Here is a 26,367-nt window from a genome sequence, read left to right as displayed (position 1 = left end):
GAGAGAGCTGGCTGTTATTTCTAATGCACAGAAACCAACATAGAGAGTAAAGGAAGATGAATAAAAAAAGGAATATGTTCTAAAGAAGAGAACAAGATAAATCTTCAGAAACTGATCTTAATGAAATGTAAATAAGTGAGGAGGGTGTAGAGAGAAAGGATCCTTGGTTCAGTACTGGAGGGATTGCAGCTACTGTAGAAAACAGAATGGAGGTTCCCAAAGAAATAACAGAACTATCATACCACTCAGAAATCCCGCTTCTGGGTGTATATCTAAAGGAAAGAAAATCAAAATCTTGAAGAGAGAGCTATACTCCTATGTTCATTGCAGCATTATTTATTGACAGCCAAGGTCTGAAAGCAACGTCAGGATGAATGGAGAAAGAAAATGTGATACATGTCACATGTTTACACACACACACACACACACAAGTATTTCCCAGGTAGCTCAGTGGTGAAGAATCTGCCTGCCAACGCAGGAGACACAAGAGAACGCGGGTTCAACCCCAGGGTTGGGAAGATCCCCTGGAGAAGGAAATGGCAGCCCACTCCAATATTCTTGCCTGGAAAATTCCATGGACAGAGGAGCCTGGTGGGCTACACAGTCCATGGGGTCACAAAGAGTCGGACACGACTGAGCCACGCACACAGACTTGATACATACACATATGCATGTGTATGTTATTCAACCTTAAAGAACAAGGCAGTTCTGTCACTTGCAACAGTATGGATGAACATGGAGGGTATTATTCTCAGAGAAATAAGCCAGATAAAGATGGATAAAGTGCTTGGTGTCACTTATATGTGGAATTAAAAAAAAAAAGTTGAACTCATAGAGAGTAGGGTGGTGAATGCCATGAGCTGAGGGCTGGGGGAAATAGGGAGAGGCAAGTGGAAGGGTACAAGCCTTCAGTTACAAGATGGATAAGATCTGAGAATCTAAGATATATATATATAGGGTTGGCTAAAAAGAGCATTCAAGTTTTTTTTAACATCTTACAGAGAAACCAGAACACACTTTTTGGCCAACCCAATATAACACGGTACCTATAATTAAGATTACTGTATTTTATAATTGAAGCTTGCTAAGAGTAAAGTTTGTGTTTTCTCTTCCCCACCCCCCAGCAAAAAATGGTAACTATGTAAGGTGATGGGTGTGTAATTAGAGAAGAAAGACTAGGTCGTACCTTAGAAGGATTGCAAAATTCGACACTCACTCAGCGTGCCACTATGGCAGATGCTGTGGGGAATGGCAGGAGGAGCCACTTGCTCCCTGGAGTCTCGTGTGTGTGAAGGACATGTGGGGGCTGGTGGTGGGGTGGGGTCTTCGGAATGTACAGCTGTCCAGCCCCCCTGGGGATCGGTGGTGAGGGGCGAGCCAGGTATGCAGAGAGTTCTCATGTGGCTCCTGGGAGTTGAGGGCACCTTTATGGGTTGTTTCCTTTCTGTTTGAAGTAAGACTTAGGTTTAAATGTTTTAAATAATGGCTTTGAGATAGAATTCACCCATTTTAAGTGTACAGTTCAGTGACCTTTTTTAGTGTATTCACAGAACGGTTCAACCTTTACCACAGTTTTGGAATGTTTTCCTCATAACAAGAAATCTCACACCTGTTAGTAGGCCCTCCCTGTTTCTTCCCACCTCCCACATTGGCCCTGGCAACCACTCATCTACCTTCTGTCTCTGTGGATTTGCCTGTTCTGAATACTTTATATAAACAGAATCTTACAGGGACTTCCCCGGTGATCCAGTGGTTGACTTAGCACTCCCATTGCATGGGGGGGCATGGGTTAGATCCCTGGTTGGGGAAGTAAGATCCTGCATGCTGTATGGTGTGACCAAAAGTAAATAAATAAATACAGGAAAACATGTATAGGGAAAAAAAATAAATGGAATCGTTCAATAGGTGGTCTTTGTGACTAACTTCTTTCACTTAACATAACGTTAACCTTTTTTAAACAAAAATATGGAAGCTCCTGGAGTCCTGTGATCCAAAACAGGCTCCCTAGGGTGAGCCTGTTCCCTTTCAAAAGGCTGTGAGTAGGCAGGCCCAGTGACTGGCCGCTGGCCGCTGCCCCCGCCAAGCGTGCACAGTGCTGTCCTCTGCAGCCGCCAGGCTCTCTGTGACAGGCTCCCCGATCCCTCCAGCCGGGGCTGATCTCTCTCTCCACCACGCAGACTTCCGTTTGTGTCCCTCTTACGGCACCTTCTACCCGTACTGCGTTTGTGTGTGATGTTAACCCTGTGAGAAGACCTGTGTCTGAGTTGAACCATAAAATCCTTAAAAACGACGATTGTGCGGTAATGTCCATAATGACTTAGTGAACTTGCAGTGTTTGCTGAATGAATCACGAGATGATAAACACATTAGAAAGTTTTTGTTGAATAAGGAGTTATTCCATCAGGGCCATTGCTTCCAGCCCCCATGGAATTACTCATACCAGGTTTGCCCTCTCACTGTAAACAGCTAGAAAACCAAACAGGATACACAATACAGCTATTTACAGACATCAGACAGCAGGCTGCACTGTGGTCATGGGGAGAATGAAGAGAATAGATGAGCCTCATGATCACCGTGCTTTCTTTTTTATTATTTATTTATTTGGCTGTGTCGGGTGTTGATTGCCGCATGTAGGATCTTTCGTTACAGCCTGGACTGTAGTTGTGGCACGGGCTCAGTAGTTGGATGGCACAGGCTCCAGAGCGCATAAGCTTCAGTAATTTAATTTGTCTTCACTCTGTGTTTTATTCTTAGAGTTTAAATATTGAAGGCCTCCCATCAAAGGGCCCTACACCACCCTGGTTGGTAAGTGAAAGTTATTTAATTTCAGGCCCATATTTTCTGGACTGTGTTTGAATAGCTGTTACAAGTCGTTCTGAATTATACCGAACCAATTTTCTTTCCTTTTTAAAGATGTGCCGGTTGTGTTGAGTTGTAAGAAAGGTATTAACCTTCTTTATTCGGTTATGTTCAGGTGGATATAAAATACCTGTCCCCCTTGTTGCTGGCCTACGAAGACAGGATGAAAGAGAAGGACGAGCTCGTTGCCAGCCTTCAGGTAGGTTGGCAAACATCTTAGAAGGACAAGGTTTGTAAAAGAGAAGCCCAATTCAAATTTTGAAGATAGGTATACCCACTTCCTGGCAGGTACTCAAGTGTTTGCTACAGGAAGGAAAGGAAGAGGAGGGAGTGGAGCAGAGTGGGGGTGGGGAGAGGAAGAGGGAGGGACGGAAGAGGGGAGGCAGGAGGAGTGGCAGGCGGAGCAGGAGGGCTGGGTCGGGGACGGAGAGCCCCCCAGACAGGCAGCCCCGCGTGGACCGGGATGCTGGGGGCAGAGAAGGCAGCCGTGGGAGGCGCTCCTTCCCTGGTCCCGTGCAGCTGCCAACAGCGCTGGTAAAAGGGACGTTTGGGCAGACAGGGAAGGTAGGAGACCAGGGATCTTTCAGGCAAACTTAATGTTCCTTCATTTCATGAAGAGCCGACCCCAGGAAGTCCAGTTACTGAGCAGCTGATAGCAGTGGGGAAGTGAGGTTTTTACTCCTCTCTGCCTTGCTCCCTCTCTTTCACGGGAATGGCTGCCGGAGCCGAGCTCATCTAAGTGTAAGGAAACCAGGCTGTGCCGGTGTTGGAGATGCGTCCCGCGCCTTGCTCTGCCGCGTCACCTCTGTTCCCTGTCTCAGTGGCCCAAGTGAAGGCATCCAGGGAGGAAAGAGGTGGTTCTTCTGGGCTCCTTGGCTGGAAGGGTCTGTTAAGAGTCACCTAGCCCCACGAATTCCCTTCTGGACCCGCTTCCTCTGTAGGAGGCATGGTTTCCATTCCTGGTCTCATGGGAAGATCCTACATGCTGTGCAGCTTGGCCGAAAAAATAAATAAAGTAAAAACTTTAAAAATTTTTTAAAGTTTAAACAACATTTTTTTAAAAAACTTTAAAAAAAAAAACCTTTTTAAAAAAAAGCATCACCCAGCCTGTTTTTGTTCTGCTATCCTGTATATGTGGCCCATGTAATGCGGTTTTTGAACCTTCCCTCCTAGATTTTCTATTGGACACTTAATTTTTTAAGAGGGTGAATTGATCTTATGCTAATTGGTTAAATATCAATCCACATAATAAAAGTACTTATTTAGTGCTCCTTCTAAAGCAGAGTTCAGGGGATATTTTCTGCAAACATCTACTTAGTGACAGTTCTAGGCTTTGGGGGCCCTTGGAGTTTCTGTTTGCAGCCACTCAGCCCTGCTGCTGTAGCTTGAAGCAGCCACAGACCAGGTGTGAACAAACGGGCATGACTATGTTCCAGTAAAACTTTATTGACAGCATAGGCACCTGGCCTGCCGGCTGTAGTTTGGCCAGTGGACTGGCAGTAAGTGGGGAGTGCATCTGGACAGAAAGAGAAGTTGCTTGGCATTATTGCTTTTTATAAGCATAAATGTCTGCTCGCTGAGAGACGAATACTTAAAAGCGTCCCAGGATAAGTACTGACACCTAAGAGTCTCACCAGAAGACAGCCCAAGATACCGAAGCTGGCCAAGGCTAGCCAAGCAAAGCCTGGATGGAGGCCAGCCAGCACGAGGGCCACAAACAGACCGAGCCGCAATCGTGAAGTGGCAGCCAGTGAGCGGGGAAGCGGGACTGACCGCTGGCTTTAAGGAAGGGAGGCTCTCTCGTCATTGTCAAGGAACAAAATTAGGTGACTCCTGCCTCCCATGCTAACTAAGGCCTTCCACACCAAAATGGGCTTTAGTTACGATGAACAGTTCTTATTTTTACCTAAAAAGCTCCAATTTATCCTACAGTCTTTAAACAAAGAAAAAATTATAATATTTATAGACATCTGTTGCCTTTTTATCCCCCTTTTTTATCTTTTCACATATTTGACAGTACAGAAAAAGTGTCAGAATTGAGGATTGAGTATTTAAAACCTGAGGTGTTTTGCTCTGTGTCCTCAGCATGGTAGCTGTCTGTTGGGTTTTCTCGCTAGACTGAGTAGGTGCTGGTACAGAGTCTAAGGCCGCTGGTACCCTGAGACTTTGCTTATAAGTTATATTAACATTTGATTTTAGCTAGAGCAGTAGCATTGGAGCTAAGAAGTACCTGTGTGTGTGTTACAGTTTATTTAAATTTTGTTTCAGGAGGAAATGAGAATGTTTAGAATTCGAGTCCAAGAAGTGGTGAAAGAAAACGAGAAACTGCATCAAGAGCTGAATAAGAGTAGTCCTGTCACCAGTGAAGAATGGCACGTGGTGGTATTTCTGGTATTTTGCTAATTAGAAGAAACGATGATAGGAGTAAAGTTTATTAAGTTGTCAAATCTATATGTAAATTTTAACTTACATATTTTAACTAAAACATTTAATTTCTCAGAAATTAATAAGGTACAGCTAAAAATCTAGAAAATTATTCTAAACTTGTATTTTAAAGGTTACTTTCAAAATTCTAAGTAGGTTAAACCTGAAAAATGTTGGCTGTCCGCATTTTTATCCTCTGAGGTTGTGTTTTTTAAATTTTTTTAAATTCTGCTGCACCAGTTGTCAGTTGGAGGACATGAGATCTTCAGTCTTCATTGAGCCATGTGGGGTCTTTAGCTGTGGCATGGGAACTGTGGTTATGGCATGCGGGATCTAGTTCCCTAACCAGGGATTGAACCCGCACCCCCTACTTTGGGAGCATGGAGTCTTAGCCACTGGACCATGAAGGTGGTATTTTTCTAGGGTACTTTTCCTGAACCCAGACTGCCGAGTCAAGTCCTTTCTTAGACCTCTCTGATGGCTTGCAGGGCTTTAGGACAGACAGTCTAGGGTGGGGCCTTGCACTCCCAGACCCCACCTGCCCTGGGCCCTCCATACCTGGCAGCTGCTGTCCTGTTGCTGACGTTCTCCGCTCCCCGCACCAGAACGCCCCCTTCTGCGCTCAAATGGTGCTGAAAGGTAGCTCTCCCTGAAGGCGCTCTCCCTAAACGCACGCTCTGTCCTGGGCCCTGCTGCACTGTGCCTCCCTGCGTGTGTCCTTCTCCTTCGTGAGCATCTCAGGGCAGGGCCAGGTCCTGTTCATCCAGCTCAGCAACAAATGTTTTGTCAGCACGTCTGAGAAAGTAAATGTCTTCAAACATCTAAAGGCAATACCCAAGCAGGACCAAGCAAGCAGAAACTATTCAGATAGATCTTTTTTGCCTTGGGTAGGTATGTTATATTTAGCTTTTTTTTTTTTTGAATGTCTTAACATCCCTGAAAAAATTAAATATTTTCTATATGTGATGACTAGAAATTTGGAATCCAGTCCACAGCATTCTTTCCTTTAGGTGGGTTCTCCCTCTTTGTATGGTCACTGCTGTGTCAGCTGGGACTGGCTGGACGGCTGCTGGACCCTGCCTGGTGTATTGTGACTGCCGCTGGTGAACTTGGATTTTTCTCTCAGGGCTTCAGGCTCCTAGGGTGTCTCCCCTCGAACCCTCCTTGAATAGTGCCCTGGAAAGCAGGTCTGTTGGGCTGCTTCCAGGAGTCTCACAAGAACCCAGACCCTCAGATTCTTTCTCCAGCCTTCTATATGGCTTCAAGTCAGACCTGTTTGCTTCTTAAAATGTAAATAAATAAATAAAGGCAGGCTCCACTTTGAAATCCGCATGCCCACCGTGTTCCCCAGTCCTGTTCATAAGAGTTTGAAGTTTGCATTGTGCTCTAGGGTGGTGGCCTGTGCCACAGGGTGGAGGTGAGTGGGCGCTGTTAGGTCTGAGCAGGGCCTGCTGAAGCCCCCGGCCAGCCCCCACCCCATACTCTGAGTTCACTGTCTTCCTGCGAGAGTGTGGGGAGGGCTCCCAGGGCTTCGGGGCATGTAGGCAGAGCTCCTGCCACCTCCAAACCCCCTCCCTGTCATGCCCTGGTCTGCCCGCCTTGGCGGCTGCTCCCTGCCCCTGCACTCCGCTTACTGCAACTGGAGAAAAGCTTCAGCACAACCGAAGATAAACAAATAAATGCAATTGTGTTTTTAAAACAAAACAAGAAGTTACCAAAGCAGTTTAATATCAAGCTTCTGTCTGTCTTTTCCCCCAATTTGATGGAAATTAAAAACTGGCTGTGTTAATAACTTAGTACTATAATATGTCCAGATATTCATTGCCTGCAGCCTAGCAGTTGCTTTCTTTTAGACTCAGGAGTGTCTCCACGGGCATTCTGCACCTGAAGGGCAGTATTTAACTTTGTAAATCAATTGTAGGCGGCAGCTTCAGACTCAAGCCGAACTGGTTTTAGAAGAAAACAAGTTGTTGATAGAGCAGTTGGAGATTCAGCAAAGAAAAGCCAAGGACACCCACCAGGAGCGCCTCCAGGAAGGTGAGCAGTCTTTCCTGCAAGCAGGCGACGGTGATGCTGTGACACTGCCATTGTGTCGTTTTACGATGGCATTCCCCCCTCCCCCACTTGAAAATGGTGGGAGGTCATGTTTTTTAGAATATATTCTTTTTTACTGAAATGCAGCTGTTACAGCATATCCAGTCATCACCCATGATGCAGCGACCGCTTTCTCAGGAGTCTGTAATTATTCTGTCTTTTGTAAATCAGTTATAGATAACAACTTTAGTGTCAGCAGAACTGGGTTTGGGGGGAACAGTGTGCAACATAAGCAGGAAAAGTCATGTGAGGTGGATATTTGAAAGAACCTGTGGATGTATCCCCCAGAATTTGTTGAACGAGTAGATAAGCAGGAACCACTGGCTCTCTCAGCAGTGTCTCTGTGCGCTCAGCCTTCCTGCAGTGTCGCAGGTGCTGCTTAGATTAAATCTCCCTCAGATCCTTTCCTCCTCTCCCCGTGTGTCCCACCCTGTCCCAGGGGACTAAGTTCTACTCATCTAAGTACTAGCTTCAGATGCCCAGGACACATCTTAATGTTACATGCTTCCATGTCACTTAGGATGAAAATATTTATGATTTACTTTAAATATAGGACAGTAAACAAAAAAATCAATGAGGAAAGGGAAGAAAAACAAATCTGTCCTTAGTTGGGTCATACTAAAAATATCCTTAAAAATCTTGCAGTTTTAGAGTCAACATCATGATGTATCTTTGCACATCTGTGTGTGACTTGAGGCTTCAGCCTTTGAAAGGTAAGGGCCTTGAAGCCTGGAATCATGTCCTGTTAAGTATTCTGTATTTAACAATAATATCAATATATTGATCTCCAGTAAGAAAGTGTATATTTAGTGATTACTTAATATAGGGACCATAATTTCTATGAACAAAGACTTGATATTAATTTCTAAGTCTCCAGTAGATTTTTTAAAGATCCGTTTTTGTAAGCTCTCACTAGTATTAGTAATCTGTAATCATGCTTTATTAAGTCTTTTGTACCAAGTCTTTTATCCATCTCTTTTGTGTTTCAGTTTCTAAACTGACTAAACAGCTAGTGCTTCTAGAGACTAAAACACAGAGCCAAGAGAAGGAGCTAGCTGAAAGTAAGGAGCAATTAGCAGTTTTACGTACGGAGTGCCAGGAACTAAAAATACAGTTGGACAGCAAAGTTGCAATGGATGTTCACACTTCAATTGTGAATGAGTTTAAAAGGTAAGGATTTAATATCTTTTGAAGTATTAATGCATCACTGTGCATGTGTTACAGGCAGGTGGAGAGAGAGTACTCCCATCTTTTTCTGCATCATTTCACTGTACCAGCCGTGGTGTCCAAGACTGAGAGTGGTAAATGTTTTATTAAAGTGGAACCTGGCCATCCTTGGGGGCTGCAGTCTGCACTTTATCTGTGTGTATGTGTGTGTATATATATACACACACACACACACACACATATATATATGTATGTGTTTTTACCCCCCTACAGTTCCAACCTCTCTCATGCGCGCTTTTTTTTTTTTTAAAGATTTATTTATTTTTTGCTTCTCTGGGTCTTTGTTGCTGCCAGGCTTTCTGTAGTTGTGACGAGTGGGGGCTACTCTTCATTGCAGTGCGTAGACTTCTCATTGCGGTGATTTCTCATGTGGAGCACAGGCTCTCGAGTGCTCAAGCTCAGTATTTGCAGCTCACGGGCTTAGTTGCTCCATGGCATGTGGGATCTTCCCAGACCAGGGATCAAACCCGTGTCCCCTGCATTGGCAGACAGATTCTTAACCACTAGACCACCAGGGAAACCCCTCTCATTTTTAGAACCAAAGATAATTTAAAGTAATATAACTGGAGATCTAGACATCCACTAATGAGGAATTGCTGAAATGAAAAGATAGAACCATAAAATGAAATATGGTGCAGCCATTAAACATGTCACAAAAGAATGTTTTTGACTTTGGAAGATAGCCACAGTATATTTGTAAGTGAAGAGATTAGGTTACATAATAGTACGTACAGAATGATTACAATTTTATTTAAAAAGAAAAAAGATGTGTGTCGTGTGTATGTGATTAAGCTGGCCCACCATCCCAGTTTGTCTTGGACCTGAGGGGTTTTTTTCAGGATGTGAGAATCTTCATGTTAACGGAGACGAATAGGATGAGTTGATCATTTCCATGTGTATATGTCTGTCTGTGTCTGTGTATAATTACATATATATGTATAAAATTACTTATATACCATAAATATGTAGAAAATGAAAGGATGGAAAAATAACACTAGCAGTTCTCTTTGGCAGGTGAAATTATGGGTGTATCAGCAGCCAGTGTTCTCCAAAGAAACAACCAATAGAATATATAAAAGATATGTATGTGTGTGTATGTGTGTGTGTGTGTATGTGTGTATATATATATATATATATTTGGAGAGAGAAAGAGAGGTTTATTTTCAGGAATTGGCTCATACAGTTGTGGGGGCTAGCAAATCCAGACTCCATAGTGCAGGCCAGCTGGCTGGAAACTCAGACAAGAAACTAAAACTGTGTCTTGAGGCAGAATTCTTTCTTTTTGGGAAGCCTAAGTTTTTACTCATAAGGTCTTCAACTAATGGTATTAGGTAATCTCCCTTACTTAAAAGTCAGCTGATTGAGATGTTAATCACATCTACAGAATACCTTCACAGTAACGTCTAACTGGTATTTGACCGAACAGCTGGGCCCCATAGACTAGCCAAGTCGACACATAAAACTAACCATCATATGAGTAAAGTAAATCTGTGTGTGTGTGTTTTCTATTTTCCAGGTGTTCTAATGCATAGGACTTTGCAGTCAGGAAAGCTGGTGGTCAGGCCTTTACGCTACAGGAGGGAAAGCTTTGTGCTGAGAGGCCTTGGGCAGGGGATGGAGGAGGATGGAGTTGGGGAGGGGTTCGCCTGTTGGCACTATTGGAAAGGTTGGTGTTTGATTGGAGAGGGAGTCTGACACAGGAGAGGGGCATGGACTCATCAGAGACAGAAGGTGTGAATTCACCGAAGCCTCTGAGGCGTCAGGCCACGTGTCCTCTGGTTGCCTCAGTTGGGGGAACCCTTTCCAGGCTCCTGTCATGATAGAGAGGGACCTCAGATGAAAGAGGAATTAGTAATTAGCAGCAGAGCAGCTGTCGAGCTAGCTGCTACAGTGAGGCTGAGTCTGAGGAGAAGTTGGGGAGGGTTCCACCTAAGGCAAAGGTGAGACCATGAAGAAAAGATTTTAATTTTTATAGAAAAGGGTTTTAAGTTGGACCTTGCCTGGTGAGCTTCTAGGTCAGGTGCCTGTGTGTTGTTCTGTCCTGCTGAAGGCAGTGCAGTTCATTAACCTGAAGTGACTTGGCACATTGTCTTGGTTGTTCTACCTATTGGCAGCCGTGCCTGGAAAGAACCGTGACATAGGGAACAGCAGAAGCTTATTTTCCTAGTGGACTATCCTGTTGACTTAGAGCTAGACAGCTGGTTACACCCTGAAGCTTAGATTACTCTGTGCTTTTATTGTTGCTTAGAAAGCTTGAGCCTACTCAGAAGGGGCGATGAGAAATCAGATGTCAACCCACCTGGCTAAAGAAATTTAGCGAACTCTTTGGGGGAGAGCTGAGGTTTGCAATGACTAGTGGTGTCTGTAAAAGGCAAGTCTCATAAAGGGCACAGGGGCCCTGGATCCTAAAGGGAAGCTGACTATTCACATAAACCACCTACAGAGACAGAGTCCTGGCCAGCAGCCAGTGAGTAATATGCCTGCTCAGGGAGGCCCCAGAAGGACAATCTCCTTGTATAACACATACCGAATACTCACTTTTTCATCCTAAAGTAAGAACAGATTACTAGGTGTGTTGAAGCATTGGGTATAAGAGGAAGAAACTATAGTGGAGAGAGACCTAGATAAGCAGAGAGACTCACAGCAAAGGGAACTGAGATAATACAGAGAACTAAGAGTTTTTTGGCTGCCTTGTGCAGCTTGTGGGATCTTAGCTCCCAGACCAGGGATTGAACCTGGGCCACAGCAGTGAAAGCCCAGAATCCCAACCACTAGGCCACCAAGGAACTCCCAAGGAGAGTTTAAAAGGATAAAATGCCATGGCAAAAAAGTGTAATCACTAAATAAGAAAAATTTTTAATGATTACCAGAATTTTTTTTTTTTTAATCAGTAGAAGGACTGAAAGATAAATTTGTGGATTCACTCAGAACAGCAGGAAACAAACAGTTGGGAGTGGAGAGAAAACGTAATAGACGGAAGACCTATCTAAGAGGCCCAGCCTCAGATCGTCAGGAATCTCAAAGAGATTAAAGAAAATAGAAAGGGAGGTATTAATAGTTGAAAGGCATCTCCAGACCTCTGAAGCCCTTGATTGAAAGGACCCACAGAACCCAGCATGTGAATGAAAAAGACTCGGGACAAGACACGTCCATCATCCACAAGTGAATAGTAAGCTGGGACCCTAAGGGCTACATCCCCAGGTCAGGTAAACCAGAAGTAACCAGCCGTCAGTCCTCTCTGAAGGAAGGCCTCTTCTAAAAATGTTTCAAGGGAAGTATCCAGGACATAGAGAAAGCCAGACAGACAGTGACTCGGAACCAGTAGAAAAAAATAACAAATAACGATATGAAGTCCAGATATTAGAATTATCAAAGACTCTAAAGCAGCTATTGTGCTTTAAGAAAGAAAGACAAGCTCCAAATAGTCTTCAGAGAACTCTAAAACGTGACAATAGTGGGATTGAAAAGGAAGGAATAGAATTTTTAGAACTGAAAAATACAATGAATTACAAAGTCAGTGGATGGGCATACCTACAATAGGGAACTGAAATGTGTTCAAGTGAAACATAGCTCAGGGTGGACTTCCCTGGTGGTCCAGTGGTTAAGACTTCACGCCCCCCAGTGGAGGGAGCCTGGATTCAATCCCTGGTCAGGAAACTAGATCGCACATGCCTCAACAAAGAGTTTGCATGCCGCAACTAAAGATCTCACATGTCACAACTAAGACCTGGAGCAGCCAAATTAATAAAAAATTTATTTAAATTGGTTTAAATCATCCCGAAATTTTTTTAAAAAACTCAGGAGGACATAAGAGTGTTCAGAGGTTGAGGTACCACTAGATTGGAGACAGGAGGCAGTATGGGGGGATATATTTAATCAGAAGTAGTAGTTGGAGATAGGATATCTGAGAATCTTCCCCAGCTGAAGACAATACCTGGGTTATGCCAGGATGGTTTCCTTCAGAGGACTTCAGTGGCAGCAGGTGTTAACAGGGATGTTGCACTCAGAAAAAAGTTCATTCACATCAACACATTTGGAAATTTAGATGAAATGGTCACATTCCTTGAAAAATATAGCTTGTCAAAACTGACTTATAAAGAAAAAGAATACCTGAATATTCCTTTGGTCATTAAAGAAATTGAATCCAAAGATCTTCCCTTGAAGAAGACTACAGACTTAAACACCTTCATGAGAGAACTCTGTAAATATTCAAGGAGGAAATAATTCCAGTCTCATATAAACCCTTCTTCAAGAACAAAAGAAAAGAAGAGCTAATGCTCTATAATTCATTTTCTGAGATAAATACAACCTTGATGCCAAAAGCCAACAGTGATGGTTTAAGAAAGGAAAATTACATTTCATTTTCACTCATGCATCTAGATGTAAAAACTCTAAAATGAAAGTGAAAATCACTCACTCATGTCCTACTCTTTGCAACCCCATGGAGTCCATGGAATTCTCCAGGCCAGAATTCTGGAGTGGGTAGCCATTCCCTTCTCCAGGGGGTCTTCCCAACCCAGGATCAAACCCAGGTCTCCCGCGTTGCAGGCAGATTCTTTACCAGCTGAGCCACAAAGGAAGCCCTAAAAAAAAAAAAAAAAAGCCTCTAAAAACAGTATTAGTAATAGATATGAACTTCCTTAATGGTTCTATTAAAAAATAAAACTATAGTAAATATCACTGTTAGTGGTGAAATGTTGTACGCTTTCCTATTGAGACTGGAAACAAGACAAAGATGCCCTCTGATAACCATTTCTAAACAACACTAACAACATTGGTTATGAAATGGAAACTAGTGCACATGGCAAGAAAAAAGTTATAAAGTTTGGGAAGAAGGAAATAATAGTGTCATTATTCATAGATGATATAGTTCCATATATAGAAAACAAATTACAAATGTATCATTAGAAATAATCATGGATTTTTGCACTGCAGTAATCAAAACAGCATGGTAGAGACTTCCCTGGTGGTCTGTTGGTTCCGAATCCACCGCCAATGCCGGGGATGTGGGTTCGACCCCTGGTCTTGGAAGATCTCACATGCCATGGGGCAATTAAGACCATGTGCCACTACTGAGCCTGCATTCTAGGGCTGTAACTACTGAGCCTGTGTGCTGCAACTACTGAAGCCTGTGCACCCATATTCTAATAAGAAGCCACTGCAATGAGAAGCCAACTCGCCACAACTAGAGAAAGCCCGCACACAGCAACAAAGACCTAGCACAGCCAAAAATAAGTAAATACAGCGTGGTACTGGCAGAGAAAAAGACATGAATCGGTGGGAAAGAACAGAGACCCCAGAAATAAACCCACACACCTACAGTCACTTAACCTTGACAGAGGAGGCAAGAATATGCAGTAGGGAAAACATGGCCTCTTCAGCAAGTGGTGGTGATAAGGTGGACAGCCACACATAAATCAATGATGTTAGAACACACCCTCTCACCATATACAAACTGTGTACCTATGGCTGATTCATGTTGAGGTTTGACAGAAAACAACAAAATTCTGTAAAGCAATTACAGAATTACCTTTAATTACCTTTCAATTAAAAATAAATTAATTTTTTTTAAAAAAGAAAAACTCAAAATGGCTTAAGGACTTAAACATAAGATGTGACACCATAAAACTCCTGGATGAGAATTTAGGTAAAACATTCTCCAACATAAATCGTTCCAGTGTTTTCTTAGGTCAGTCTCCCAAAGGCAATAGAAATCAAAACAAAAATAAATAAGACCTAATCAAACTTTCAAGCTTTACCACAACAAAGGAAACCATGCATGCATGCTCAGTTGCTTCAGTCCTGTCCAACTCTTTGCGACCCCACGGACTGTAGCCTGCCAGGCTTCTCTGTCCATGGGATTCTCCAGACAAGAATACTGGAGTGGGTTGCCATGCCCTCCTTCAGGGGATCTTCGGACCCAGGAATCGAACCTGCATCTCCTGCATTGCAGGGGGATTTGTTACTACTGAGCCACCGAGGCAGACCCATAAGCAAATGAAAAGACAGTCTACAGAATGGGAGAAAATATTTGCAAATGATGTGACCAACAAAGGTTTAATTTCCAGAATAAATGAATAGCTGATACATCTCAATAGCAAAAACAACGAAAACCAGTTGAAAAAACAGGCAGAAGACCTAAAGAGATGTTTCTCAAGAAGACATACAGATAGCCAATATTCACATGAGACCTTGTTCAACATTGCTAATTTTGAGAAGTAAAAATCAAAACTACAGTGAGGTATCACCTCATGCTGGTCAGAACGGCTATCATCAAAAATTCTACAAGTGACAAATGCTGGAGAGGGTGTGGAGAAAGGGAACCCTTCGACCCTGTTGGTGGGAATGTAAGTTGGTTCAGCCACTGTGGAAAACATGGAAGTTCCTCAGAAAACTAAAAATAGAATTACCATATGATCCAGCTATCCCACTCCTGGGCATGTATCCAGACAAAACTATAATTCAAAAAGATACATGCACCCCTATGTTCAGAGCAGCACTATTCACAACATCCAAGACATTGAAACAACCTAAATGTCCATCAACAGGTGAATGGATAAAAATGAGGCAGTACATATGTATTAGGTTGGTGCAAACATAATTGTGGTTTCAGATTGTGAATTTTAAATCATCATAACTAGACTCAAACACATCTTTTTTTTATCAGAAATAGGAACCATTAAAATCAACACATTTTTGCCAATGAGAAGTAAGTTTTTTCCTGTAGCATAAAAATCCGTGCAGAATGCAACGAACTCCTGGAAAGCATTTCCTGCTAGTTGTGGAAGCGTTTTCCTTCCAAAAAGTTGTCAAGATACTTGAAGAAGTGGTAATCGGTTGGCAAGAGAGGTCAGGTGAATATGGCAGATTAATCAAAACTTTGTAGTCCAATTCGTTCAGCTTTTGAGGTGTCAGTTGTGTGATGTGTGGTTAGACGTTGTTGTGGAGGAGAATTAGGCCCTTTTTTTGACCAGTGCTGGCTACAGGCATTGCAGTTTTCAGTGCATTGCAGAGTCGGACATGACTGAGCGACTTCACTTTCACTTTTCACTTTCATACATTGGAGAAGGAAGTGGCAATCCACTTCAGTGTTCTTGCCTGGAGAATCCCAGGGACGGCGGAGCCTGGTGGGCTGCTGTCTATGGGGTCACACAGAGTCGGACATGACTGAAGTGACTTAGCAGCAGCAGCAGCATCGATTTGCTGAGCATAGTTCTCAGATGTAATGGTTTCGCTGGGATTCAGAAAGCTGTAGTGGATCAGACAGGTAGCAGACCACCAGACAGTGGCCATGAGCTCTTTTTGGTGCAAGTTTGGCTTTGGGAAGTGCTTTGGAGTTTCTTCTCAGTCCAACCACTGAGCTGGTCATCACTGGTTGCCTATAAAATCCACTTTTCATCACAGTCCAATCGAGAAATAGTTCATTGTTGTTGCGTGGAGTAAAAGACGATGACACTTCAAAACAACCATTTTTTAAAATTTTCGGTCAGCTCACAAGACACCCACTTACCAGGTTTTTTCACCTTTCCAATATGCTTCAAATGCTGAACAGCTGCAGAATGGTCGATGTTGAGTTCTTCAGCAACTCCTTGTGTAGTTGTAAGAGGATCAGCTTTGATGACGCTTTCTGTTGTTAGTTGTCAACTTCCGATGGCCGGCCACTACACTCCTCATCTTCAAGGCCATTGTCTCCTTTGCAAAACTTCCTGAACTACTACTGCATTGTACTTTCCTTAGCAGTTCCTGGGCCAAATGCATTGTTGATGTTGTGAGTTGTCTCTCTTGCTTTTTATGACCCATTTAGAATGCAAATAAGAAAATAGCTCGAATTTGCTTTTTTTCTAATGTCACTTCTGTGGTCTATAATAAATTTAAAATAAACAGCAAGTAATAAGTCATTAGCAAAAAACATAAAGCAAGAAATGCACATCAAAATGATGTAGAACATAACCACATTTAAGAATGTATTTTGATATCAAATGGCAAAGTTCAGCAATACAAAGCCACAATTACTTTTGTGCCAACCTAATGCAAGGGACTACTACTCAGTCATAAAAATGAACAAAATAACTCCATTTGCAGCAACATGGATGCAACTGGATAAGTGATGTAGAAAGAAAGATACATACCATATGATATCACTTATACGTGGAATCTAAAACATAACATGAACCTTTCATGAAACCGAAACAGAATCACAGATGTAGAAAGCAGACTGGTGGTTGCCAAGGGGGAAGGGAGTGGAAGAGGGGTAGATTTAAGTTTGGGGTTTCAAATGCATCTTCTATTTACAGAATGGATAAACAAGGTCCTGCTGCATAGCACAGGGAACTGTACTCAATATCCTGTCATAAGGCATAACGGAAAGAATGTGAAAAAGAATGTGTGTGTGTATACACACACACACACACACATATATGTCTGAGTCATTTTGCTGTACAGCAACAATTAACACGTTACAAATCAACTATACTTCAGTTAAAAATAAATAATAGTGAACTCTTGCAAAGTTGGTAGAAACAATTTATAAAAAGTTAATTAGAGGGGACTTCCCTGGTGGTCCAGTGACTAAGACTGCACTCCCAATGCAGGGGGCCCAGGTTCAATCCCTGGTCAGGGAACTAGATCCCACATGCCTCAACTAAAGATCCTGCATGCCACAACTAAGACTCCTGTGCAGCCAAATAAAAAATATTTTCTAAAAATTTAATCATATTTCTTTGCAGGAATAAATATATAGAAAATGACATTTTGAAGAAGAATCCCTCCCCGCCCTACCCCCCGCAAAAAAAAAGGAAAGGAGGAAGGGAGGTACTATTAACAAAGCCTCACAAATAGGAATAGAAAGATTCACAGTACTTTTATTGGAAAAATCATTAAGCTTTATTGATAATTTCACTGGGTAAAGAATGCCAAGTTGATTTTTTTTTTTGGCTTTTGGAGTTTTTTCCCATTCAGTTTACAGATGTTCTCCATATGAAATGCTACATTTTACTTGTTTCTAAGTTTGTTCCTTTAAACAATGCCCCCGTAAACTTTCTTGTGCGGATTAATCAGTTTCCCTAAATATATAGGTAGAGGTGGCATTGTTTGGCCATAGAGTAAATGCATGTTTTAGATTTTGACATATTGTTCTCTGAGGTAGCTATGTATGCCCACCAGCACTTTCTCAGCATTTCCTGTTGTCTTTGGTTGCTTTTCATTATGAACTTTGTGATTGATTTTGTGAACTTATTGATTTTGCTACCAAGTGAGCAAAATAAAATAAATAAATTTCTAAAATCCAAACAAAAAACAGCAAAGAACCAGGAGGGAAAGATGGAAGGAAGGGGTAGTTAGGAAGTTTGGAATCAATGTGTACACATTGCTGTGTTTAGAATGGATAGCAAACAAGGGCCTACTTTATAGCACGGGGAACTCAAACCCCGCTCCGTGTTATGTGGCAGCCTGGATAGGACGGGAGTCTGGGGGAGAATGGATGCATGTCTATGTATGGCTGTGTCCCTTTGCTGTCTACCTGAATCTATCCCATTGTTAATCTTCTTTACTCCAATATAAAATAAAAAGTTTATTTAAAAAAAACAGCAAAGAAAAAGATAAAAGGTGAGTTTAATTCAAACCTCAGTTCTGTGGCTTTTGTCCAGGTGTGTCCCCTGCTCTTTGACTAACTAAAACTAGTCAACTAGAAAACAGTGGAAAAGTGGAAACTATTTAGAAAATTACTGACTGTTTAGGGAGCCAACTCAGGCTGAAGTCATTGAAATTGTGTGGCAGGTGAGGCAGACCCCAAACATGCAGTGTGAGGCTTGTTCACTAACCAGCCAGCCAGGCAGTAAGCCCCACGTGGTACCCAAAGAGACTCTGTGGTACCCGGAGAGACCCCATCTCTCAGCATGCCAGAAAGACAGCCTCTGGGTGTGTGGCCCTCCCTATTCATTCTTGGTTATTTCAGGAAAATTGAGCCAGAAAACCAGTGAAGAAACAACTCTTCTCTCAAGCATCATTTTGCCAGAATTATATACTATTTGTATGCCCTCCTTGTTTTATTGTTTGTTTGTCTTATCAGAAAAACAATTACTTTAGTCTGAAATAAAATTTGTTTTAGCCTTAGGATTTGAGGGAGGGGCAGTTATAACTATGTTAAAAAAAGAGCTGTGTTAAATTCTTTCTGAAAGGAGTGGAGTATTTGTTGTTGTTGTTCAATTGCTGAATTGTGTCTTTTGCGACCCCATGGGCTGTTAGCACGCCAGGCTTCTGGAGTTTGCTCAAACTCACATCCATTAAGTCAGTGATGCCATCCAACCGTCTCACCCTCTGTCATCCCCTTCTCATCCTGCCTTCAGTCTTTCCCAGCCTCAGGGTCTTTTCCAATGAGTTGGCTCTTTGTTCACATCAGGTGGCCAAAGTATTGGAGCTTCAACTTCAGCATCAGTCCTTCCAGTGAATATTCCGGATTGATTTCCTTTAAGTATATTTATATACATACACAGAGACATGAACAAAAATTGTGAGCAGAAAAAGGGATGAGATCATTACCATCACATGGGTGTGTCCACAGCCAGGCCCTCTCTGCTGCCCTCCAGGAGCTCCCCACCAACTCCCCCAGGGGCTGCCTGAGGCTGTTCCCACAGAGGCCTCCAAAGGACCCACCGAGGCTGCCTGGCAGTGGCTACCTCATTTAACCTCACTGTATTGGGTGCTAGCTTGTGATATTTTTGTCCATCAGCCAGTTGCAGAAAGAAGAAGAGAAAGAAAATGCTGAGATGGAAGAGTTGATGGAAAAGCTGGCAGCCCTGCAAGTGCAGAAAAAGAGCCTGCTCTTAGAGAAGAAAAATCTGACGGCTAAAAACAAGGCACTGGAAGCTGAGCTCGAAAAGGCACAGAAAATAAATGGGTGGGTTTAAGTTAAAAAAAGACCATTGAATATTCTATTTCATATTCTTTATCTTTTTTTCTCATATTGGCAATGAAATGGAAGGGGATAAATGAGGTTATTAAATATCAAAATATAAAATATGACCAACGTTATAATGATGACTCTTAAGAATCTGAACTTTCTTGAAGTTCTTTATTGTTTCCCAAAAGTCTAATCCAGGGATTACTGGATTTCTTCTTCACAAATACCTTTTAAAGAACACAAGTCAAAAAACTAATATAATATTATGTATTAGCCTGTTACTTGTGTTAAACATTTTGCAATTTCTGTTGGCTTGAAATCAATAGTTATGCTTCCTTTAAAATTAAATTCAGGTATCTATTCTCACATTGAAACTTCATGGAAGATTTAGGTTGATGAAGAATACACTTAAATGCTCACATACTTGCTGTTTTTATAATACAGATATTCACTGTGCCCTGGCCATGCAGGCTAATAAATTTTTTTATTCCACCATTTGGGGGAACTCTCTAGGAGGTCTCAAAAGAAAATTGATGTCCTCAAAAAGCAGGTGGAAAAAGCCATGGAGAATGAAATGTCTGCTCACCAATACCTGGTAAATCTTGTTGGCCTGGCAGAGAATGTAACCCAGGAACGTGACAATCTTATGTTTTTGGTAAGTTTCCTTGCATGTACCACAACTGAGAACCTGGCACAGTCAAGTAAATAAATACTTTAAAAATCAGGTTTAAAAAAAAAGAATTCTCTGTGTGTTCATTAGAATTCATCCCAGTGACACAGTTTAAAGGGGCACAAAGAGGCAGCTACAACAGGAGAACTCAGCCCTACTTTACCCTGAACTGGGCCTTGTGAGAGCCCCTTATATCTTCCTTTATTGATACTGGCATCTTCATTTCTAATCCTACCTTTAGGGTGGGTTTTCCATGTGACTTGTGGCAAGTTTTATTACCTGGGTCTTAGTTTAACTTTCTAGAAAATCAGTTGACACTATTATACTACCTTAGAAGGAATGCTCACCTTTACTTTAAAAATTTTTTTTTTTACCATTTGAAACAGTTAATTTATAATATGTAGAAGTTTATGTCCCATCTGGGTATTCATCTAAATCATTCCACTTTAGTGACATCCCTCTTGGATCTACTGCCTGTCACATTTGGTTTGGAGAATGGCTTCGTGCCTTCATCTTGTTATCCTTAATTTTGTTAATTACTCAGATAGTCAAGTGAGAAGTTTATTTGCATCTTGGCACTTACTCCTTGGATGTGATGGAAGGAATGGTATATTCCCCGAGAATAGAAAAGATGCTGAAAGTTTACATCCCCCTTGTTTGAGGGATTTGGATTTTCCATTGGGTCCAGGAGGGGCGCCCAGCGTGCCATTCTTGGCTCTTCCCCTCCTCAGCTATTGGTCCAAGTTCTGCCCATAGCCTTCACACAGGGGTTAGGAATCTGGAGATGGGAAGTGGCAGGATGGTAATACTCTTTGTAGTAATACTCTTTGTAATAATACTCTTAGCAGAAGAATGTTTTAATATTTTAAATTTTCTATTAAACTAAGAACCCTTTGTTGTTTTTCATTTTGCTTTACTCCATAGGCTAAATGTTTGGAAAGTGAGAACCATGGAGTTCTCAACAGAATCACAGAATGCAGTATTCGCTTGGGAAGATTGAAAGAGAAAATGAAGGTATGCAGACATTTAGGCAGTTTCATGTGGGAACTGGCTACCTGGGGTCAGATTTCCGTGTTTAAGAAAATGACCCATTTTGCATACTTGTATCACTAATCGTCCACAGAGTAAAGCAGTTTTGGTTTCTCTGGCAGAAACAGTAATTCTTAAAAGTTTTTTAAGAATTCCTAAACTTTAAAAAATTTTTATACTTTTACTACTGTATAACATTTCAGTGAATATCCTCTTATACAACTAACTTTATTTTAAAATCTGCTCAGTAGTTTCCTTTGTAAAGGACTGGGAGTTTAGGATCTCATGGGATGAACATTTGGACTTCTAAAATCAATTTGTGCGCATTTTTCAGCCACTCTCCAGTGCTAACAGCCTAATGGCTGTAGCTTGGGAGTTTACCATCATCTAGACCCACAAAATAATCTGGCTAATGGGTTCTGTACCATTTCTCATCAGAACCTAACCCACCAGCTCAATTTATTTTTCCACCATTGCTGTAACAATAATCTGCTCTGGCCATCTGTTTTCAATAGCGCCATCATTCCCCAAGTACCCCTACATCCTTAATACAGGCCCCACCTTTGTCCCTGACCTCTCCACCATCCCACATTGGTCCACCATGCCCCCGAGTACTGATGTTTCAGAGCCAGTAAATCCTCTGCATCTTCAGCTCTCCTCTGGCATTTTCTTGATCTGTTTGTTTTTTTCTTTTTTAACTTTTTATTTTGTGTCGGGATATAGCCAATTAATAATGTGATGGTTTCAGGTGAGCAGTGAAGGGACTCAGCCACACATATCCATGTATCCATTCTCCCCCAAACTCCCCTCCCACCCTGGCTGCCACATAACCGATGAGCAGAGTTCCATGTGCTTGCTGTAAGTAGGTCCTTATTGGTTATCCATTTCAAGACTAGCAGTGCGTCCAGGCAACCGTGAGTTCGTCTCTAAGTCTGGGAGTCTCTTTCTGTCTTTTAAGTTAATTTGTATCATTTCTTTTCAGATTCCACATATAAGGCATGTCATACGATATTTCTCCTTCTCTGTCTGACTTACTTGATTCCATATGATACTCTCTAGGTCCACCCATGTTGCTGCAAATGACATTATTTCATTCTGAGTAATATTCTATTGTATATATGTACCACTTTCTTTATCCACGCCTCTGTCGATGGACATTTAGGTTGCTTCCATATCTTGGCTGTTGTAAACTGTGCTGCAATGAACATTGGGGTGCATATATCCTTTTGGATCATGTTTTTCTCCAGATATGGGCCCAGGAGTGGGATTGCAGGGTCACATGGTAGCTCTAATTTTAGTTTTTTAAGGAACCTCCATACTGTTCTCCATAGTGGCTATACCAATTTACATTCCCACCAACAGTGCAGGAGGGTTCCATTCTCTCCACACCTGTTCCAGCATTTGTTATTTGTGGATTTTTTGATGATAGCCATTCTGGTTGGTGTGAGGTGATATTTCATTTTAGTTTTGACTTGCATTTCTCTAATGATTAGTAGTGTTGAACATCTTTTCATGTGCTTCTTGGCCATCTGTATGCCTTCTTTGGAGACATATCTATTTAGGTTTTCTGGCCATTTGTTGGTTGGGTTGTCTGTTTTGATGATGTTAAGCATCATGAGCTGTTTGTAGATTTTGGAGACTAATCCCTTGGTACTCACATCATTTGTGAATATTTTCTCCCAATTTGTGGGTTGTCTTCATTTTATTGTTTCCTTTGCTGTGCAAAACCTTTTGAGTTAAAATAGGTCCCATTTGTTTGTTTTTTTATTTCCATAATTCTGGGAAATGGATTGAAAAAGACACTGCTGCAATTTTTGTAAACTTTTCTGACATAAATTAAGAGTTGAATCTATGTCTTGAAAGGAAAACTGACCCAGGATGGACCTAGAAAATTGAAACCAAGACCTGTGACTTCAAGATAAAGAAAAATTCCCTAGCTGCCCAGTGGTTAGGACTCTGCATTTCCCCTTCAGGGGGCTCAGGTTCAATCCCTGCTTGGGAAAGTAAGATCCAAAGCTGCTTGACATGACCAAAAAAAAAAAAAAAGGGGGAAAAAATACCTTGGACATCCAGGCAGAAGATCAAGACATAAAAAAAGAAAGTCATGTCGACTTCATACTTCTCAACAGCAACACTGTATGCCAGAGAGCAGTGGAATTCTATCTATGAATACTCAAGGATGTTACACTTAGCCAGGCTGCTCACAGATAGTTTTGACCATGTAAGAATTCTGGGGACACTTTTTTTTTTTTTCTCATAAACCTTTCCTAAGGATCAATCAACTTGAGTTCAGCCAAGAAATAATTGGGCAAATTTCAGAAAAGTACTGCTCATGAGAAAAGAATATATTTAACCTGAATTAAGACTTTTAGAAAGCAGGCATAAGGCTGATGCAATAAAATGTAGACGTAATACAACCTGACAATGTAGAAATAATACAAGCAAGGAAAAAGTGATAGGTGAATGGGGAAGAAAGAGAGAAAATAGAATGAACTTGCTGGTTGCTTTATCTGTAATAACTAAGAGGTCAAAGTATATGGTTTAAAGATGAAAAATCAAGGACTTCCCTGGTGGTCCAGTGGTTAAGAATCCGCCCGCCTATGCAGGGGACACAAGTTTCCCTGGTCCCGGAAGACTCCACATGCTACGGGGCAACTAAGCCAGGCTGCAAGTACCCACGCTCTGGATCCCTCGTGCCACAAGAGAAGCACCCCAGTGAGAGGCCTGAGCACTGTAACTAGAGAGTTTGCCGCTTGCTGCAACTGGAGAGAGCCCAGATGCGGCAGTGAAGACCCACACAGCCAAAACTAGATAAATAGCCTGAATGGCCCTAGAGAGTGTCACACTGAGTGAAGCAAGTCAGGCAGAGGAGGATAAATATCCTATGACATCCCTTATATGTGGAATCTAAGAGGAAATGATACAAATGTACTTACTTACAAAACAGAGACTCACAGAGGAAAAACAGTTGCCTGTACACACTGCTATATTTAAATTGGGTAACCAAAAAGGGCCTACTGTGTAACACAGGGAACTCTGCTCAATGTTAAGTGACAGCCTGGATGGGAGCGAAATCTGGGGAGAATGGATACATGCATATGTATGGCTGAGGCCCTTCTGCTATTCACCTGAAATTCTCACAACATTGTTAATAGGCTATACCCCAATACAAAATAAAAAGTTTAAAAAAAAAATAGAATGAGGAGCGTAATGAAAAAAATAAGCAAAAGTAGAAAATAATGTCTTTACAAAAATAAAGATAAAAATCAAGTAGGAAGAACTTAGCATATGTAAATAGGGGAAGAGTGAAGAAAAAATTGTTCGGAGCCAACATTATGTTACTTTCAATAAGTGAGAGGACTAAGGACGTGTAATATAAAGACATAAAAATAAAAGTAACTACAAGAATCAAAAGAGGTTCATACCTAAACACCAAATTACAACAGCAAAAAAGAGCAGAGAAAATAGAAACTACATTAAAGTCTTTAAAAATGTGTGTAGATAAAACAATAAAACATAAAACTAAGACCAAATAACTCTGCCGTATAAGAAAATATAAATGAGCTTAATTTACCTATTAAAAGAAAGTAAGCAAAACACTATTTACATGCTAGAACCAAGAGACAATAAGGAACAGTACTTCAGAAAGATTAAAAATAAAAGGATGAGTGAAGATAACACAGATTTATGCAAACAAGAAAAAAGCCAAGCTGTGATCTTTACAACTGCTAAGAGAAAATTTGAGCCAAAGCACTAAATGAAACCAAACAAAGGGAAAAAAGCGGGGGGGAGGTCTTAATAATGCTAAAGACTATAATTAATAATAGTAGTTATTGGGACTTCCCTGTTGTCCGGTAGAAGACTTTCCCTTTCCAATGAAGGGGGTTCGGGTTCCCCTGGTTGGAAAGCTAAAATCTTACATGCTTTAGGGCTAAAAAACCAAACAGAAGCTATATTGTAACAAATTCAATAAAAGACTTTAAAAATGGTCCCCATCAAAAAAAATTTAAAATATGTAGATATATATAGTAGTTATGAATGTTTATGTACTAAATAACACCAAAACTTATAAACTACAGGAGATACAAGGGGAAATGGAAGCTTAGTGGAGCTTTAATCCACGTCTCTTAGTCCAAGATAGATCACAATGTTATACGAGAGTAAACATATAGAATTTTACAGCATAATCTATAAGGCATATTTATGTGTATATACCTAAGTGCATGTGTGCTAAGTCACTTCAGTTGTGTCTGACTCTGCAACCCCATGGACTGTAGTCTGCCATGCCATCCTCCAAGGGATCTTCCTGACCCAGGGGTCAAACCCATGTCTCTATGTCTCCTGCATTGGCAGGCAGGTTCTTTACCGTTGGAACCACTTGGGAAGCCCGTATATATAGTTATATATAGAACAGTCACAAAAATTGATTATAGATTGGCTACTAAAAATTAGTTTCAGTAAGCTTCCAAAGTAGAAATAAGATAGATATCTGTTGACCAAAAAAATGAATACCAGAAATTAATAAATAAAATGAGAGTGAAAAATCTTCTTTTACCTGGACATATAAAAACTGCAGTAAACTAATGACTCTTGGGTCAGAGAAGATGTATAAATTGAATGTCATAATTTCTTTTTTTTTAAATTTTGTTATTGGAGTGTAGTTGATTTACAGTGTTGTGTTAGTTTCAGGTATACACCAAAGTGAGTCAGTTATATATACACACACACACACTCTTTTTTAGATTCTTTTCCTATATTGGTCATTACTGAGTATTAAATAGAGTTCCCTGTGCTATACAGTAGGTTCTTTTTTTTTTTAAGTTATTTTTTAATTGAAGGATAATTGCTTTACAGGATTTTGTTGTTTTCTGCCAGATTTAAACATGAATCAGCCACAGGTGTACACATGTCCCCTCCCTCTTGAACCCCCCTCCCACCTCCCTCCCCACCCCACCCTTCTAGATTGTCACAGAGCCCCTGTTTGAGTTTCCTGAGTCATACTATAGTAGGTTCTTGGATGTCATAATTTCTAATGAGAACTGAATCTTCTGTGAATCTTAACTACAAAGTTAAATCTTTGTAGTTGAACTACAAAGTTAAAATCTATGTGACAGCAGTTTTGGAAATGCTCAGTGGAAAATCTATTAACCTTAAATACTAAACAATA

General features: G+C 41.3%; 1 protein-coding gene across 4 annotated transcripts in view; it reads left to right on the top strand.

Moving 5' to 3' along the window:
* CEP89 (centrosomal protein 89) overlaps positions 1–26,367 on the top strand; it is a 69,478-nt gene that overhangs the window by 34,297 nt on the left and 8,814 nt on the right. For all 4 annotated transcript variants that reach the window (XM_043899069.1, XM_043899068.1, XM_043899071.1 and 1 more), the window contains 8 exons: positions 2,755–2,805; positions 2,975–3,058; positions 5,128–5,231; positions 7,205–7,320; positions 8,367–8,547; positions 19,331–19,498; positions 20,015–20,156; positions 21,096–21,185. In XM_043899069.1, coding sequence (XP_043755004.1) covers positions 2,755–2,805; positions 2,975–3,058; positions 5,128–5,231; positions 7,205–7,320; positions 8,367–8,547; positions 19,331–19,498; positions 20,015–20,156; positions 21,096–21,185 — 936 coding nt within the window. The remainder of the gene's footprint in view (positions 1–2,754; positions 2,806–2,974; positions 3,059–5,127; positions 5,232–7,204; positions 7,321–8,366; positions 8,548–19,330; positions 19,499–20,014; positions 20,157–21,095; positions 21,186–26,367) is intronic.

Source organism: Cervus elaphus, chromosome 4 (genome assembly GCF_910594005.1).
Source record: "Cervus elaphus chromosome 4, mCerEla1.1, whole genome shotgun sequence".
In the NCBI taxonomy this organism is placed as follows: Eukaryota; Metazoa; Chordata; class Mammalia; order Artiodactyla; family Cervidae; genus Cervus; species Cervus elaphus.
This window is presented reverse-complemented; position numbering and strand designations above follow the sequence as displayed.